The following is an 18254-nucleotide window of genomic DNA, read 5'->3' as shown; positions in this document are numbered from 1 at the left end:
CCTGGGTGGTGCAAACAGTTAACGTGATTGGCTGCTAAACGGGAGGTTGGAGGTTGGAGTCCACCCAGAAGGGCCTAGTGATCTAATTCCAAAAAATCAGCATTGAAAATCCCGTGCAGCACGGCTCTTTTTTGACACACATGGGATCACTATGAATTAGAATCAATTCAACCAACTGGTTTGGAGTCCCTGAGTGGTATAAAAGGTTAACGCTGTCGTGGTTAACTAAAAAGTTGGCACCTCGGAGACAGGCCTGGTGATCTACTTCTACGATATCAGCCATCGAAAACCCTGTGGAGCTCATTTCTACTCTGACACACATGGGGTTGCCATGAGCCAGAACTGACAGCAGCTGGTCAGGGCAGGGAGCGGACCCGAGAGCACATGTACTCACACTGTTCTCATCACCCAAATGCCCTTCTGACCCCCTTCACCAACCACACCCCTCTCTGCATTCTCAACTTGCCCCCCTGGGGAAGCCTTCCCAGGTAACATTACCTGGCACTGGCCACGCAGTTATCCTTGCTACTTCTCAGAACCTTTGCAGGCAAACTGCCAGCTCCGGTTGTCTTGCCCTGATGGATCCATCAAGAAATTCCTCGGCAGGTGTTCCCTGACTCCTGCCTGCTCTGCCCACATATTGCAGAGTGCTGGGAGCTCGAGGCCAGTAACCCAAACCAGCAGATGACCCTAAAATCGTTTGTGTATCTTCACTGAATTGTCTTTTAAGCGGCTGATTTATCTTCCTAATTATGTTTAGCTTTAAGCTAAAGTTAAAATGAGCTTGCATTAGATAATTTTCACTAATTAACACCAACTTAGTGCAGGGGAAACCGTCCCAGAAGTATGCCATGGGGCAGGGAAAAGCTGGCTTAGGACCTTGAGAAGAATTGCTATGCTTACTCCCTGGCGGATCACTTGTGGTTCTTCACGCTGAATTGATTGACCTTACTCACGTGGGTGCGGACTGTCCTTTTTCCTGGAGAGCCATTGAGGTCTCCCTCTGTGTCCCTCCTCATATGGGGTGTGGCTGTCAAAAGTGATGCCCTCCAAGGGTCAGATCCACAGGAGTGAGCCCAGTGGGGCACAGCAGGGAGACCTGGCCCATGGGGACAGGAATAGAGCCCCGCAGAGGCCGAGGTGTCTAGGAGAGGAAGCCAAGCAGGGAGACCTGGCCCACAGGGTCAGGAATAGAGCCCTGAAGAGGCCGAGGTGTCTGGGAGAGGAAGCCAAGCAGGGAGACCTGGCCCATGGGGTCGAGAATAGAGCCCTGCAGAGGCCAAGGTATCTGGGAGAGGAAGCCAGCTCGGCTGGGTGAGATTGGGCTCAGCCAGTGCAGCCAAGGAGCCTGGTGTTTAATGATGTCTAATTAGCGAGCCTGAAACAGTGGAACATGGCTACAGACAGCTGGGGAGCTTCAGCTGACAGCGCGCAGATGCTGGTGAGGTGGGGAGTGGGACCCCATTGGCACCTTGGTCTTGGCTCTGCCCTCTGGGTGGGCTCAGGGCTCAGGGCCAAACTGCATCCCCAGCACCGGAGGGAAGCCCCTACGGTGGAGGTGTCTGCTTCAGACATCTCCCACAGGTACAGGAAGGAACTACAAGTCCCCACCCCCAGCCCTCAGGGATAGATGGAGACCCAGGCCTGAGCAGACGCATGCTGGGGAGAGACCCTCGGCGCTGGGGGCAGAGGACAATCCTGGGGCAGCCTCCAGGACGAGGGGAGCGAGGACTTCATGGGAAGGCATTCTCACCTGGGGAGGTGAGCCAAGGCGGGAAAGCCAAGCCCGCCAGGAGCACTCAGAGAACAGAACGGTCTTGTGTGCGCTTGTTGGGGTAGCAGGTGGAAGAGTGCGTCTCTGGGTTGGCAGAGGGGGTTAGGCTGATTCTGTGGGCAAATGGGAGTCAAGGTGTCTGAGCAGGGGTACAGCACGCTTAGGGCTGTGGTGTTCTATTCAACATGTTCTCACATCCTTCTTCAAGAGGGAGCGCCGTCAGGACAGGGTAAGCCAGTCTTCCATGGCGCTGACACCGAGCACCTACTGTGTGCTGTGCACTGTCCAGGAGGAGGGGCTGGGGGCAAGCCCCCCACTAGATTCCATGTAGGCATTAGCTCAGTTCTTTTCATCCTCACCGGAGCCATGAGGCAGCCTCAATTACAGATGAAACTCAGAGGGTTAGGTGACTTGCCCAAGGTCATGCAGCTAGTGTGGGACCTCAGATTCCAAAGCCTGTGCTCTCCAGGAGTCCAGGGGTGTGAGGAAGCAGTGGGGGAAGGGCAGCAGACTTCCGTGCTTTCCGGAAGAACGAGCCTCTCCCCTGGGCAGCTGGGCAGACCTCCTTGCCTTTGCTCTCCTCTCTTACCCCAGGCTGCATGATGGGAAGCTTCAGGTGGTGTTGATGGGCACCGAGGAGTCAATATGACTCAGAATGACCCCACGCGATGGAGTAGAACCGCACCACAAGGTTTTTTAGGTTGTAATCTTCATGTGAACAGATCTCCAGGTCTTTCTCCTTCGGAGCCGCTGGGTGGATTTGAGCCACGAACCTTTCAGTTATCAGCTGAGCACTTAACTATTGTGTCACTAATGTTCCTTAAGTTCTGGGTAAAGGTATGTCATTGAGCTGTTCACACAACCTATTGATTAAAAATTGGAGATAATTCAGATCAGGCCCAGTTGCAGCCTTGTAACCAAAGAAAATCTGCGAATATCGGAACCTGCATAAGGTGGAAACCTGTCAGAGAAAGAAAACTCAAATATTTTCCACTAATAGAGAGCGAAGGAAAGGGAAGACTGCACCCTGGCAAAGGCAGAAAACTTGCAAAACCCAGAAACACAAGGCAGTCCAGTTGGTCGAGCTCTGGCTGTCCGTTTCACTGAATTTGCAGTATACCCAGAGTCCCTTAACCCACCCTGCCCAGGAGGTGAGTTGATTCCCTAGTCCAGTAGCACCTTTCTGTGCTCCCCTAGGGTTTGTGCAGTGACAAGAAGGCACGCCTGTCCCCGGAGCTGGCCCCGCTGTATGGCACTCCGGCAGCATGTGCAGACTGCTTGGTGTCCAGTGTAGACACCCAACCTCGCTCTAGGAGCGGTGCATAATGCAGAAAACCAAAAAACCAAACCCGCTGGCGTCGAGTTGACTCTGACTCCTGGTGACCCTACAGGACAGGGTAGAACTGCCCTGTAGGGTTTCCAAGGCTGTAAATCTTTACAGAAGCCGACTGCCACATCTTGCTCCTGAGGAGCGGCTGGCAGCCCAGCGTTTAACCGTTGCGCCACGTAATGCAGACTCTTCACTTAATTGCCCTTCCCCTCAATTAGCTCCAGTTCTGACCTTTGTGGGCGTACGGTGGTGCCTGGGTTTTAATTACCACTTTGGGCCGGGCCTGCTGGGCACGGTATTGAGTGGAGGAGAAACATCTCCACCTCGGTGTCTGTGTCCCGGGGAGCCTAGTGCGCCCCGTCTCCCCTCCTCTGACAGCTGGTGGCTGGCTTTGTCCTGGGCGCCCTCTAAGGTAGCTTCTGGGGCACTGCCCGTTGCCTCTAACAGACCAAGCACCACACTCTGGGCTCCATTGCATTTTCTCATTTAAAACTCAGCAATCCTAGGAAGATACTATCTCTCCATTTTCACATGAGGAGACTAAATGACCCATGCAAGGTCACACAGCCCAGAAATGGAGCTAAGATGCAAACCCAAGACTTCTGCTTTCAAAGTGTATATTCTCTTCAAAACACTCCGAGTGCGATCTGCCCACCCAGATGCATTTTCAGAAGCTTGCTGAATCTCAGTCTCTTAGGAGGCCCTGGAATCTGCATTTTCAACAGGACACCCCTGCTGCCCTATAGACCTTGATCCTTCTCTTTGGGGAGACCAGAGGAAGAGTCTATGGTTGGAGGCTGAGCTGGGAGGCCAGCAGGGCAGACCCAGCACTACATGGGAGAGAGGACCACCCTTTTGTCCTAGACAAACAACCCTGGGCTGCCAGACAGCGGACATTCTAGGAGGCAACAGCTTGTTAGCCCAGTTGCTGCCATCCCTGCCCTGAGGGACTTTAGGGCTTAAGGTATGTGGAATTAGCCCCATTCGCCTTGTAGCTAGTGAGTTTAATCCCTCATAACTGCAGAGCATTGTCCTGGGAATTTGTGGGCATGATCTCATCTGAACAGCCCAACAGCCCCAGGAGGCAAGCAGGGCAGGGATGGGAGGTGAAGCCCCAAGCTCGCACAGGTGACCCGTGGGAAAGTGGGGACTGGGACCACCACTGTAGTAAGATGCTTCTTCTGGCTCCCTTCTCTTCCCTGCCCTGGAAGAGTGACCGTCACCAGAACGCCCCAAGGTCAGCAGGCCTTAACTAAGGTCTCCTGCTTTTTCATACCATGGAGCTGGGTGGAGCAGGGATGGAGTTTGGGCAGGATCTTCACAGGCAGCGGGAGCCACACCCACCCCCAGTGCTAGAGCCCTGACCACAGAGCTGGGCAAACCCATGAGGAAGAGGATAGCATTGTTCATCTCTGCTGGTAGTTTCAGTCTGCAGCCTGGTTTTGTGTGACCGGAGGTGGCGTGGGGTCCTGGCCAGAGGATGCCCTGCCCACCCAGTTTGGGAGTGGCAGCTTGGGGCTGTGGAAAAGCACGGATCTGGGGGTCAGGAGCCCAGGCTCTTGTCCCACATCTCCTGAGACCTACCTGGGTAATTTTAATCTTGGGGGCAGGCTAGCTTGTCCACGTTTCCTCCCAGCTCTGGGATTCTGCGTGTCTGAGGTGACCTCTGTTGCAGGGGCCACGAACAATGGGCAGTTTGTGCCCTGCACATGGGCTTGGTTGGGGCGGCGGGGGTGGGGGGGCGGTAATATGAGGACAGGCACACAGCCATGTCCCACTTACTGGCCTTGCTCTGTCCCAGCGAGGACGGCTCCTTCTTTTAATTTGCACAAAGGTGCTTGCTGTATGTGCTGGTGGTGGCCCTGCCTCCTGGCCTGATTGCCCTGGTGCAGGGCCTCTACCCTTCGGCTAAGTACTATTTTCCGTCACAGGCTGGCTGCTCCTTTGAGATCCTAGGTGGATGGAGTAAAGGCACAGAGACAGACCTTTGAGCCGACTCTCAGGCAGTAGTCCCCAAAGGGGCTAAATTCTTTTCCCTTTTCTGTGCCTTAATTTGAGGAAGAGCTTCTATTCTGTCTTCCAACAAAACTAAACAGGAATCTTGCTCAGCATTCTTTTTTTTTTTTTTCCTTCACCCAATCCCTTGACATTAATGAAATAAAGAAGAAAACTACAAAGCTCCTCCTGCACCCAACAGGCACACGTTAGAGACATTTACTCCACACACGGGAGAGCTGACTATGACGAGCTGTGTGCCGAGGGTGATACGAGAGAAATCAGACGGTCCCTGCCACCCAGGAGCCCGCAGCCTGTTAGGGGACAGAGACATTTAGCAGATAAATGTCTGCTTTTGACACAGCAGAATGTCAAGGCACTCTGTTATCTGCCTGAAGTACCATATGGGCATGAAAGAGGGATTGGTTAACATTATAGGGTGGGGAGAAGTTCAGGAAATTCTTGGCCAAGTCTTGAACGATGCACGGATGTTTCATGGGGCACAGCAGGGGTAGGAATAAGAGGACTTGAAGCTGCCTTGTATGTGAAGTTGTTCTGGGGGTGGAGGGAATTTTGCCCCCCCGGGAGGCAAAATTATCAATGTCATGTGCACCTGACCCAACCCATGGTGTTTTCAGTCACCTCGTATGCATGTGAAAACTGGACAGTGAAAAAGGAAGACAGAAGAAGAATTGATGCATTGAATTGTGCTGTTGGCAAAGAATATTGAATATACTGTGAACTGCTAGAAGAATGAACTAACCAGTCTTAGAAGAAGTATAACCAGAATGCTCCTTAGAAATGAGGAGAGTGAAACTTCACTTCCTTACTTCGGACATAAGGAAAGACCAATCACTAGAAAAGAACATCATGTTTAATAAGGTTAGAGGGTCAGCAAAAATGAGGTAGACCATAAATGAGGTGGATTGACATAACGGCCACAACAATGGACTGAAACATTCCAACGATCACAGAGATCGCACAGGACCGGGCAATGTTTTGTTCTGTTATACATGGGGTCGCCATAAGTTGGAGCCAACTTGACAGCAATTAACAACAGAGACACTTGTCACAACGGGGGAATGCTACTGGCATGCTGCTGAGCACCCTACAACGCATGGGATAGCCGTCCACAACAAAGAATTACCCACCTCAAAAGGTCAGTGGTGCTGTGGTAGAGAAACCCTATGTCAGGGAAACTAGGTCATTCGGCATAGCTGAAAACAAGGGGCAGAGGCGAGACGTGGCCCAAGAGGAAACTGGAGAGGAGGAAAGGGCCCATCGTAAGTCTGTTTGATGCCAAATTACGGAGTTTGGAAATTTTGGGGGGCTGTAGGACCCAATGGTAGGTTTTTAAACAGGGTTGTATGTTCATCCTTGGCTAGTGCAAACAATTAAGTGCTACTAACTGAAAGGTTGGTTGTTCAGATCCACCCAGAGGTACTTGGAAGAAAGGCCTGGCTCCCAAAAAATCAGCCATTGAAAACCCTGTGAAGCACAGCTCTACTCGGACTTGCATCGGGTTGCCATGAGTCAGAGTCAACAGCACTTGGTTTTGGGTTTGTTTGTTTGTTTTTGGTACATTCATCAGTCTTTTGTTTTAGATGGATTACTGCCATAGAGAGTGAATTGGAGGGCAGAGACCAGTTAGGAAGCCATCCCAGAAGTTCAGGTAAGGGTGAAGTGGGCCTGAGCCAGAGCAGCAGGGCCAGAGAAGGTGCACTGAGGAGGTGAGAACTGGCTGGACTCGACGCCCAGTGGGGTTTGGTCTGCAGGAGGGAGTAGCTGAGTAGACTTGGGGTTTCTGGCGAGGTGACTGATAGGATGGAGTCGGGCGGTGGGGGTCCTGTTCTCTGGGAGCATCAGGTGGGGCAGGCATGAGGCCAGGTGCTGATTTTGGAAGTACCTGCAGGACAGGCTGGTGAAGATGACCACCTGGCAGTTGTCCCGTGGGCGTGGCCATGCAGCAGCGTGGTGGCCAGCTGTAGTCTGGGTCATGCAAACACAGCTGAGGTGTCAGCCAGCACCACCCCCCGCCAATCTTGAGCAGAGCAGCAGAGTGCTGTAGGGAAGGTGAAACCCTCCTTGTTAGTTTTGTTATCTAATGGTAATTAAGGAGCCCAGAAAGAGAATTAGAACAGCTGGCAGTTTAATTAAAGTTCAGTGGCAGGTAGAGGGGAGTTCTGAAGCTCCCTAGCCCACGCCTGCTCCCCCTACCCCTCCACCCCTGCAGCTCAGGCAGGGTATCAAACGAGGAGATGTCAAGAGCTAACGAAACACTCAATGAGAAGTATTACAACATCAGAGCCTCTCTGCCAGTGCACCCGCGACAGCTTCTCAAAACCACCGCCATCTGAAATTAACCTCTCCCCCCGGCTGTGCACAGCAGTGGGCAGGCAGGTGGGGGACACTGGGAGCAGGAGCCAGCAGGGGGAGGGGGTGACAAAATCCATTTCCGAGTTCTGAGCCTGTGACAATCTTCCATTTACACAGGGAAGCTTGAAGTTGTGTTTGCTGTGGGGGATCACGTGGGCATGTCCTGCTCCAGATCCAGGGCGTAGGGACCTGGTTTTCCTGGGTCTGACGCTGAGGAGCTGAATGTCAGGCGGGCCCCCAGAGACCAAAGCCGAGGGTAATTATCACTTTCCTCCATGACTAGATTGCAGAAGTCAGCTAGCAATTGATTTTTTTTTTTAGTACAGATATTTCACTGTTTAATTGGTAGTGACACAGATGGCTGGCTCTCACCAGGGCACCACAGACCGAGCCTCCTGAAAGTCCCACTGCCCTCGGGGCTCCTTTCTCCTCCTCCGTCTGTGATCTGTGATGTCCTCACGTCCTTAGTCAGATGGGGAGAGGGCCAGGCCCGCTTCCCTGCTTACTGTTTCATCCACAAGACAAAAGTAAGATTGGGAATCTGAGAAGAGCTCTGGGGAACCAGTCAAGCAATCCCCAGTTGTACATTGAGGGTTAACTCTAAGCTGGACGCTGTGGAGGGTTCAGAACTGAGGAGACAATGGACTCTGGCCCTAGACAGCACACTGGGAGATAACAGGGACACTTCAAGAGGGCTATTAAGTCTCAGGGCTCCCAGGAACCATGCTGCTGAGAGAATGAGGCCTGAAGTCTGCAACTGCATGCTAAAAAACCCCGCCATGATCCAGTCCCACCCAGGTTCTCCAACCTTGTCTCTCTCTGTGCTCCTTCCTGTATTTAATTGTGAACCGGTCCACTAAACTGGAAGGCTTGAACATTTGAGGTTTTGGGGGGGGGCGGGTAGGAGGAAGGGAGGTCTCAGGTGCAAAAAGCTGATTGTATACCTCAGTTCATGGTACACTGCCATCATCAGTCCACGGAAGGCCTCTCTCATGGTACTTTTCTCCTCCCCTCCCCACCCCATTCCCTTCTCGTCCCATAGGCAGCCCCACTAGGTAGACTTCATTTATTTCACGTGTTTTGTAATGTACTTTAATAGTTGTCAAAGTTTCTCCATGCAGGTGTTCTTACAGGCTAAACCACTATATGTGCTTAAATTGCAATAAAAAATGGGCCTTATTTTCTTTTATTGTTTATAGTTGATTATCGCTGATTTATGTAACTTTTTCTTTAACTTATTGCCGAATTCCTTAATTTAATAGGTTTTCTCATGATTCTTACGTATTTTCTATAAAAATGGTTATGTTGTCTCTAAGTACTGGTAGTATTGTCTCTTCCAATACTGACATATTTATTTTTCTTGTCTTAATTCATTGGTCAGCCCTTGCAACACTGTATTGGTGGTGATAGTGGGTATCCTTGACTTGCTCCAGACTTAAAGAGAGCCTGAAGAAAATACCTGAAGTCTCTGTTAAATACGCTGTTTCATACGGGTTTTTGGTAGGTAGCCTTCATTAAGTGAAGGAAGGTCCCATTTATTACTACTTTTTGGTGAATTTCAGTCACAAATAGGAATCTAACTTTATCAAATACTTGTTAAAAAATTGTTAAGATAGTTGTGTGATTTCTCCTTCCGTGATTCCATTAATGTTTTCTAATGTTGAATCATCCTTACATCTTTAGGATAAGCCTTACTTGATTAGGGTATACCAAAAAACCAAACCCGTTGCTATCAAGTCAATTCCAACTCATAGCGACCCAAAACTGCCCTGTAGGGTTTCCAGGGAGCAGCTGGTGGATTCAAACTGCCAACCTTTTGTTTAGCTGCTGAGCTCTTAACCATTTCACCACCAGGGCCCTGATTATGGTATATTATATTTAATTTGTTTTGTAAACATGTAATTCATGTCATTGCATTTTCAAATTCACTCATGTATAATTGATGCTAATAGTCTTCTTTTAAAATCACTTTTACTATTTCTCAAATCTCTATTACGTCTATAGTTATTTTTCCTTTTTCATTTGTTATTTTATTTGCGTCTCTTCTCTTTTTGTCAGTGTTGCCGGAAGTTTGTCTGTCTTGTTTAGTCTTCTCAAAGAACCAGTTTTTGATTCGATGTTTCTAGAATAACTTCCAACCGGCCCATCTACTGGACGGCAGTGGGTTTGGTTTTTTTTTGTTTGGCCCATCTCCATGTGAGACAGAATGACAGACACAGTGAAATGGAGGCTCTGGAGTCAGACGAGCCTGAGTTCAGTTCCCTGCTCTGCCTCAGGCTGGCTCTGTGCACGTAAACACATTACCCCTCTGTGTTTACTTCACTCCTCTGACTTTACTTCCTTGTCTGTAAAATGGAAATAACAGCCCTTCCTCATAGAGTAGTTGTGAGGATCCAATCAGAAAATTTGCGTAAAGCACTGGAGCCGCATGGGGCACACAGCCAAGTGTTCCGTGCGTGTTAAGTCCTGTCCTCTGTGCCTTTGCGTGGTACCCTTTGCCTGAAATGCTCACTTCCTAGGCCCTTGCCAGCCCACGTGGCACCTGTGTGTATATGAGTCCCTGGGTGGTGCCAACAGTTAACCCGCTCAGCTGCTAACCGAAAGGTTGGTCCACCCAGAGGCACCTCAGAAGAAAGGCCTAGAGATCTACTACTGAAAAATCAGCCACTGAAAACCCTATGGAGTACAGTTCTCCTCTGACACATATGGGGTCGCCGTGCGTCAGAGTTGACTTGATGACAACTGGACTGGTTTTCCTCAAGCAGGCGCAGCTCCCACTCACCCACTCAGCCCAGTGCCAGTATGGGCACAACCTGCGTGTCTTGCCTGGCGGCCTGCCCCTGCCCTCCTCAGCTCGGCTGTCCTCCCTGCTCCTTCTCAGGTTGCCCAAAGGCTTCACACTCCTCAGGTTTCAGCTTCCTGGGGGAAGTCTTTCTTGATCCCCCCTGACTGGAAGTAATCTCTCTTTCTCTCCTTTAAAGCCACATCACATGCCATTCAGGCATCCCTTAAGGCATTTATCTTCTTTTACCTTAAGTTTTAGTTACTTTGTGCAAATATCAGTCCAACTGAATTAACCTGTTGAAGTTAGGGATTGTAGTTTAGCTGTCTTTAGATCCTCGATTCTGCCTGTGGGGCTCAGTAGATGTTACTTGCATGCATGATTGTCAAACGTAGCCACTAAGAAGAGCCTGGGATGATATTGTGTGAACTGGGGGAGGGAAGTCATTAGAGGCAGGGGTGATATGAAAGCACAAGTGTGAAGGTGGGGCGAGAAGACTAAACAAGATGGTGATGATGGTGACGAACGATGGTGACGATGACAGTGTTGGTGACAATGATGGTGATAGTGATGGTGATGATGACAGTGATAGGAACAATGATGGTGGCGATGACAGTAATGGTGGCGATAACAGCGATGCTGATGACAGTGATGGTGACGATGGTGATGATGACAGTGATAGGAACAATGATGGTGGTGATGACAGTAATGGTGGCGATAACAGCGATGCTGATGACAGTGATGGTGACGATGGTGACGATGGTGATGATGACAGTGATAGGAACAATGATGGTGGTGATGACAGTAATGGTGGCGATAACAGCGATGCTGATGACAGTGATGGTGACGATGGTGATGATGGTGATGATGACAGTGATAGGAACAATGATGGTGGTGATGACAGTAATGGTGGCGATGACAGCAATGCTGATGACGGTGATGGTGACTATCATGGTGATGGAGGGGAACACTTACCGAGCTTACCTTGTGCCAGGCACTGTGCTAGGCACTTTTGTGGTTTATCTCACTGTGTCCTTGCCACAGCCCTACAGAATAGGTGATACCATGATGCCCACGTTGCTGTTGAGGAAGCCGGGCACTGACCGGTCAACAGTGGAGGCCGTACACCAGGCCTGCTCGGCCTGACCTCAGTCTGTGCTTTTCAGCTGTGAACACAAACGGACTCCTCCAGCTGCTGCTTATTGAGGACTGACTGCATACCAGGCTTGCGTTTGGTGCTTCACAGGTGTTGTCTCTAATCCTCACAGCACATGCTTAAAGTACAGGGTATCCCCACTTTGCAGATGAGGAAATAGAGGCTCATAGAGGTTAAGCGACTTGCCTAGGGTCACATACATTGAAAGTGGTGGATCCAAGGTTATAACCACAACTCTCAGCCCCCAAAGCCCATACCTTTTCCTCCACATCATGGCCACAGTGTTTGGGACCAACGAGAAAAGCCTTGTGGCTGAAGGGGAGGAAGGTTTCTGTAGGAAAATGGAGGAAGTTGGTGGCACAGTGGTTAACAGCTCATCTGCTAACAAAAAGGCCAATAGTTCGATCTACCACCTGCTGCTTTAAAACCCTATGGGGCAGTTCTACTTTGTCTTATACAGTCACTGTGAGTTGGAATTGACTTGACAGCAGTGGGTTTGGGGTTTTTTGGGGGGGAAGGATAGAAAGGAGTCCATGGGTGGTGCAAACAGTTAACACGCGTAGCCACTAACCCAAAGGTTGAAGGTTCGAATCCACCCAGAGGCACCGTGGAAGAAAGACCTGACAATGTACTTCCAAAAAAATCGACCATTGAAAGCCCTGTGTAGTACAGTTCTACTCTGACATACGTGGGTCACCATGAGTCAGGAGATGACTCCACAGCGACTGGAAAGATGGATAGGCAGACCTGCCTGAGACTGCAGGGGGCCTGGCCTTCCAGGGTGGGTAATGAGGACTTTTGTAAATGAAGGATCTGAGCCATGACTTTGATTAGAGGATGAGGTGGAATGGGCTGGACCCCTGGAGGCCAGGGGAGTCCGAGCTGCCTGGAGCTCTGCCCAGCTCAGCACTTGGGAAGGCACAGGGCTTTGCACAGCTGCAGGGACCTGAGAGCCCCAGGCCTGCTGAGAATGCATGTTCAGCAGATCTGGGGCTTGTGCAGACGAGCCCTTCCCTTACCTGTCAGCATCTCCTGCTCCAGCTTGCTGCCCTAGGGCATCAAGACCAACTTTCCTCAGCCTCCCGATCTCCTCTGATACGGCTTCTGAAGGGCTGCTAGAAAGTTCCCAGGTGGGGTAGTGGGGATGTGTCAAGGGTGAAACATGAGCAGAACAGCCTGCACCCTCCCAGAGCTCCGATTGGCTCAGAGACGGTGCAGAGGGTGTTTGACTCTTGGCCACCAGTTACCCCAGGCCAAGCTGGTCCTCTCAGGACTGGGGTATATCTGTGGCGTGTCGTCATGATGAGCTTCTCTGGTGCCCTGCCCTGTCCAGGTCATTGCTGTGGTCATGGATCTCTTCACTGATGGCGATATCTTCCAAGACATTGTCAACGCTGCCTACAAGCGCCGGGTCCCAGTGTACATCATCCTGGACGAGGCAGGCGTGAAGTCTTTCCTGGAGATGTGTCAGAGCCTGGAGCTCACTGACTTCCGTATCCGGGTGTGTAACACCACCAAGAGATGAGACAGAGACTCCCTCTGGCTCCTCTTTCTGCCTCTTCCCCAGTTCAGTGGCTCAGGGGAACTTCAAGATGGCCACCCCTTCCCTTCTGTCTAAAGCCTTGCCTCAGGAACAGATGACCACTAAACCACAGGCCCGGCTTACGTTTTCTCCCAAGGTTGCTGAGGCTGATGGAGGCAGCGCTGTCCCTGGGGTGCTGTGGGATCTCTGAGTTCACCATGAGGTCCAAAGCACTGGGGCTGGGATGTTTTCTGGAAACCTTTGGGAACAGGCAGGAACCACCCTGGGCTTGTCCACACCCAAAGTGAGATTGTGTGGCTTCCTCCCACTCTCCAAGTGGGGCTCCTCTGAGCCCTTGGGAAGCAGAGAGTCAGTGAAGACAGGAGCCAGCAGGCAGGGTCCTGGGGACAAGCAAAGACTTGGTTAAACTAGGTGACTATGCCTTTCTCCTCAACAGAACATCCGTGTCCGTTTTGTGACAGGCGTTGGCTTCTACTTGCCCCTGGGGAAGGTCAAAGGGACCCTGTCATCAAGGTTCCTGATGGTGGATGGTGAAAAAGTAGCCACTGGATCTTACAGGTAAGTTGGGCCAGGTCAGAGAAGGGCCTGCAAGGGCTTTATTCATGGTAACTTCAGGAAGATGCCAGACAGGAACCACCAAGGTCATAGGTTTAACAGGTATCATCTGACCTAATGGCAAAGAGCCTCCTGGCCAGTTCCTCCCCTCAAACTTCCTGGTTGCTGGATTATTCCAGATAGAAAGTCAACATAAGTCTTACTGAGCATTAAGCACTAGAGTCCCTGAGTGGGGCAAATGGTTCACGTGCTCAGTGGCTAACCAAAAGGTTGGAGGCTCAAGTCCACCCAGAGATGCCCAGAAGGAGGAAAGGCCAGGCGACCTACCTCTGAAAAGCCAGCTATTGAAAACCCTATGGAACACAGTTCTGCTCCAACACGCATGGGGTCACCCTGAGTTGGTATTAACACTACAACAACGGTTTACTTTTCATAGTCCACAGCATCCCATTGCATTTTGAGGCTAGTTGTTAGGTGAGACATGCAGGAAGTAAAGTGGACCAGATTTCGGAAAGAAACGTGAGGATGTGGCATAAAGGGAGCAGTGTCCAGGATTCTGATTCAAAATTAAATCAACAGGAACATGCGAGCCTGTATCTGTGGAGACCCTGCCCTCCAAGTAAATTAAAATCTAGATGGGGAGAAGAGACCTGGCCATGTGAAACGGTTGATAAATGACATCAGGTCCTCTCATTTGGTTGAAGAATGGGAGTTTTCAAATACTAAAGGCTCTGAAACTTCCAAGAAGGACCAATAAGAAATGGAGTAACGTTAACCGTAGTAGCAGCTGCAGTTACTAGTTAGTGTGTGTGTGTGTGTGTGTGTGTGTGTGTGTGTGCCAGGTATGAGCAAAATGTTTCATACAAGTTATTTTATCTGAGCCTCTTGACAACCCTGTGAATGTAGGTCCTATCAGCCCCACTTTCCAAGGGATGCAGGGGTAGAAACAGTAAATGTCAGAAAAAGCAGGCCTGCTTTCTCATGCCATTTCCCTGTGCCCACCTCTGCCTGCCTTCTGCACTGGAGACCAAGGCCTGAATGGGAGGAGGATGGGGGCCAGTGGGGGGTGAGCGGTCCAGAGCGAAGGTGAGAGACCCGTCCCCTGGCCAGTGAGGAGCCCGGCTGAGGTGGTCCAGCAGGCGGGGCGGGGTCAGCGGAACCCTGGAGGGGGCGGGCTTGCTGAGGGGCTGCTGGCAGGGTTAGGCAGCAGGCCTGGGCACGTGTGTCTTGCTTTTCTGTTCCCATGTCCCCAGGTTCACGTGGACCTCCTCGTACGTAGACAGGAACCTACTCCTCCTCCTGACGGGACAGAACGTGGAGCCCTTCGACGTGGAGTTCCGGGAGCTGTATGCAATCTCCGAGGAGGTGGACTTGTATCGGCAGCTGGGCCTGGCAGGAGGTGCTGGCAGGCTTGGCCTCAACTACTCCTCCACCGTGGCGCGCAAGCTCATCAACCCCAAGTACGCCTTGGTGTCAGGCAGCCGCCACCAGCCGGGGGAGATGATGCGCTGGGCTGCCCGGCAACAGCGGCAAGCTGGCGGTGATCTGGAGGGGCAGCAGGAAGGCAGCGGAGGTGGCGAGTCGACCCGGCGCCTGGAGAGCTTCCTCAACGACCTGGTTAGCCTGGAGCAGGTGCTACCGCCCGTGGAGCCCATTCCCTCAGGAGGGCTGAGCCGGAAGGATACCAGAATGGTCTCTCACCTGCACGTGGACCTGAAGCCCAAGTCCCGGGAGGCACTGGCCCAAAATGGCAAAGGAGAAGCCACCAACGGAGAGGCCACCCCAGCCAAGGAGGGCAAGCGCTTTGGCAGCAGGCTCTTTAGCCGACGGACCAAGAGGCCAGCGGCACCCAATGGCGTGGCCAGCTCGCTCTCCACCGAGTCCTTTGCTGACGTGGAGTTTAAGACAGGAAAGAGGCCCAACGAGGACTCCAGCGCCAACCTCTCAGGTGAGCCCTCTTGCCCTAGCCTGAGTCTGCCCCTGTCGAGGAGAGCCCGCTTGCTGCCTCTGGGGTCAGGCAGCTCCAGGTTCCCATGCTGGCTCTGGCCTTCCCTGCCTTGGGGCCTTGGGCAAGTCACTGCAGCTGTTTCCATCTCCACTCCTCTAAAACGGCAGAATGACGCCTGCCTTGCCCAGCTCCTCGGGGCTATAACATGTGCAGTGCAGTGCTGGGCGTGGCCTTGTCTGGGAGCTGTGATTCCTACTACTAGGGGCCGTTCAGAGGCACTCGGGTAAAGTACGGTTAGAAAACTGCTGCTTTGTAAGTGAGGCAACAGAAGCATGGCCCAGGCGAGTGGCAGAGCTGAGGCTCAACCCCGGCTCTGGGCTTAGGGCTCTTTCTCGCTAACCTTGTTCCTGGCCAGGTCACCTTCGTCGGGACCTAACCTGGTTAGACCCGCCCTGCCCTCACCTGCTGCCCCACCAACGCCCTGATCCGCTCTCCTCAGTTCTGTAGTCAGCAGTCTGACTCAGCCCTCCCTGGGTTTATTCGATGAGTGATGTTTGCCATATGCTGTTTCTCTTCCGGGAGAGATGGACCCTGGTGGTGGCGTCATTCTGGCTGCCTCTGTGGGACCCTCTAGAGGCCCTGTGTGGCCTTTCTCTTTCCCAGGAGGTGGTGGCGACAGCTAGGGCTGTGGCTGGTGCCTTTTCTCAGCTCAGTGTCCCTGAGTCAAAGAAGTTTCCACGTTGGGACTTCTGCTTCCGTGGCTGTGGGCTTTGCAGTGATGAGAACTGAATTTTCTGGGCTGGCCAGGCAGGTGGGGGTAGGGCCCAAGATCTGGCCCTGGGCAACCTGAGTGTCCCCAGGGCTGCAGCACCCCATCCCCCAGCTTTGACCTGGCTGTGAGTGCCTAGAATGCGGGGGATCACAACCCCCAGCACCTGCTATGGAACCTGACATGCCCAGTCTGTGCTCAGGAAATGGCAGCCACATTGGCTTCTTCAAGTTACAACGGACCTAGGGTTCTCTGAGTCTGGGCGCAGCGGGAGTCCAGTGCTATTCCTCATTCAGCCAGGAGATGTTTCCTGAGGCTTCCGCGTGCCGGGTACTGACTAGGTGCTCGCTCTCGACGCACCCTCAAACACCCTTTAAGCACGGAGGTGCCAGTGGAAGCTCTGCGAGGTGGCTCTGGTGGTCCCAGGACCCGTGTCCTTTGAGGGGAGTGTAGCTGGCCCATCCCCACGCCTCCCAGGCTCTGGGCTCCCCTACTACCCGAGTGCCAGATGCTGTACTGCTCTGCACCTCCCGTTTGGAGGAAGGGTTGCCATGGTGAACACCTGGCAGGGAGGGGGAGGGACAGCCCAGCCACACGGGGGCCATTTCCCCAGTCCTTACTGGGGGTGAGGAGGAAGCATTCTCTTCATCATCCCCCTCACCCTGAGGTGCAGTTTCCATAGAAACAAAAGGCCCATTGTCACGTCCTTCCTCTGCCACCTGCAGTGTCTCTTGGCATTGGGTTCCCCTTGCTCCAAGGACTTGGGTTGTCACTGTCACTGCAGCTGTCCTCCGAGTGTTTGCCCACGGTGTCAGGTCCTGGCCAAGCTTACCTGAACTGTGCCCCAGGAAGCCCCTCCCTAGAGCACCTGATCCCCAGATCATGCTTGTGAGAGCAAGCAAGCACGAGCGTGCGCCTACACAGTCAGAGAGGTGCAAGGGACGCCCCGCAAGATCACCTGGTCCTCCTGCATCCTTTACAAGGACCAGGGTGGCCTCACCCAGCACAGCCTCTGCCTACCTGTGTGGGCATCTGAACCTGAGCCCTGAAATTCAAGTTCCCTAATGAGGAGGGCTTTTCTTTCCCTGCCTCTTTGTTCCCCCAAAGGCAGGGGCGAGGGAAGGGAACTCCTCTCCCCAGATGCCCTTTATAGTGGCCTCTAGGAGTCCCTGCGTGGTGCAAGCTGTTGACACACTCAGTGGCTAACCAGAAGGTTGGAGGTTTGAGTCCACTCAGAGGTGCGTCAGAAGAAAGGCCTGGCGATCTGAAAAATCAGCCACCGAAAGCCCTGTGGAGCACAGTACTGCTCTGACACACACGGGGTCACTCAGCCACCAAAAGCCCTGTGGAGCACAGTACTACTCTGACACACACGGGGTCACTCAGCCACCAAGAGCCCTGTGGGGCACAGTACTGCTCTGACACACACGGGGTCACTCAGCCACCGAGAGCCCTGTGGGGCACAGTACTCCTCTGACACACACGGGGTCACTCAGCCACCGAGAGCCCTGTGGGGCACAGTACTGCTCTGACACACACGGGGTCACTCAGCCACCGAGAGCCCTGTGGGGCACAGTACTGCTCTGACACACACGGGGTCACTCAGCCACCGAGAGCCCTGTGGGGCACAGTACTGCTCTGACACACACGGGGTCACTCAGCCACCGAGAGCCCTGTGGAGCACGATACTGCTCTGACACACACGGGGTCACTCAGCCACCGAAAGCCCTGTGGAGCACAGTACTGCTCTGACACACACGGGGTCACTCAGCCACCGAAAGCCCTGTGGAGCACAGTACTGCTCTGACACACATGGGGACACTGTGAGCCGGAGTCACCTCCACGACCACTGGTTAGCCTCTTAAATAGTGAAAGTGGCTGGACTGTTTCAGGGCCTCCCTCTGGCAGCAGGAGGTGAACACCTGGAACTTATGCAAGAGGGGTCTGGCTCCTGATGGCTCCGGGACCTGAGCTTGGTTCACTCTCTCCTAGTGAGCTGGAAACTGTCATCTTTAGCTTTTCCTGT

The 18254-nt window shown here is 52.6% G+C and overlaps 1 protein-coding gene across 1 annotated transcript in view; it reads left to right on the top strand.

Annotated features, from left to right (window-relative positions):
* FAM83F (family with sequence similarity 83 member F) overlaps positions 1-18254 on the top strand; it is a 42691-nt gene that overhangs the window by 10414 nt on the left and 14023 nt on the right. The window contains exons 2-4 of the mRNA XM_064283496.1: positions 12747-12914; positions 13393-13514; positions 14765-15459. Coding sequence (XP_064139566.1) covers positions 12747-12914; positions 13393-13514; positions 14765-15459 — 985 coding nt within the window. The remainder of the gene's footprint in view (positions 1-12746; positions 12915-13392; positions 13515-14764; positions 15460-18254) is intronic.

Source organism: Loxodonta africana, chromosome 4 (assembly GCF_030014295.1).
Source record: "Loxodonta africana isolate mLoxAfr1 chromosome 4, mLoxAfr1.hap2, whole genome shotgun sequence".
Taxonomy (NCBI): Eukaryota; Metazoa; Chordata; class Mammalia; order Proboscidea; family Elephantidae; genus Loxodonta; species Loxodonta africana.
This window is presented reverse-complemented; position numbering and strand designations above follow the sequence as displayed.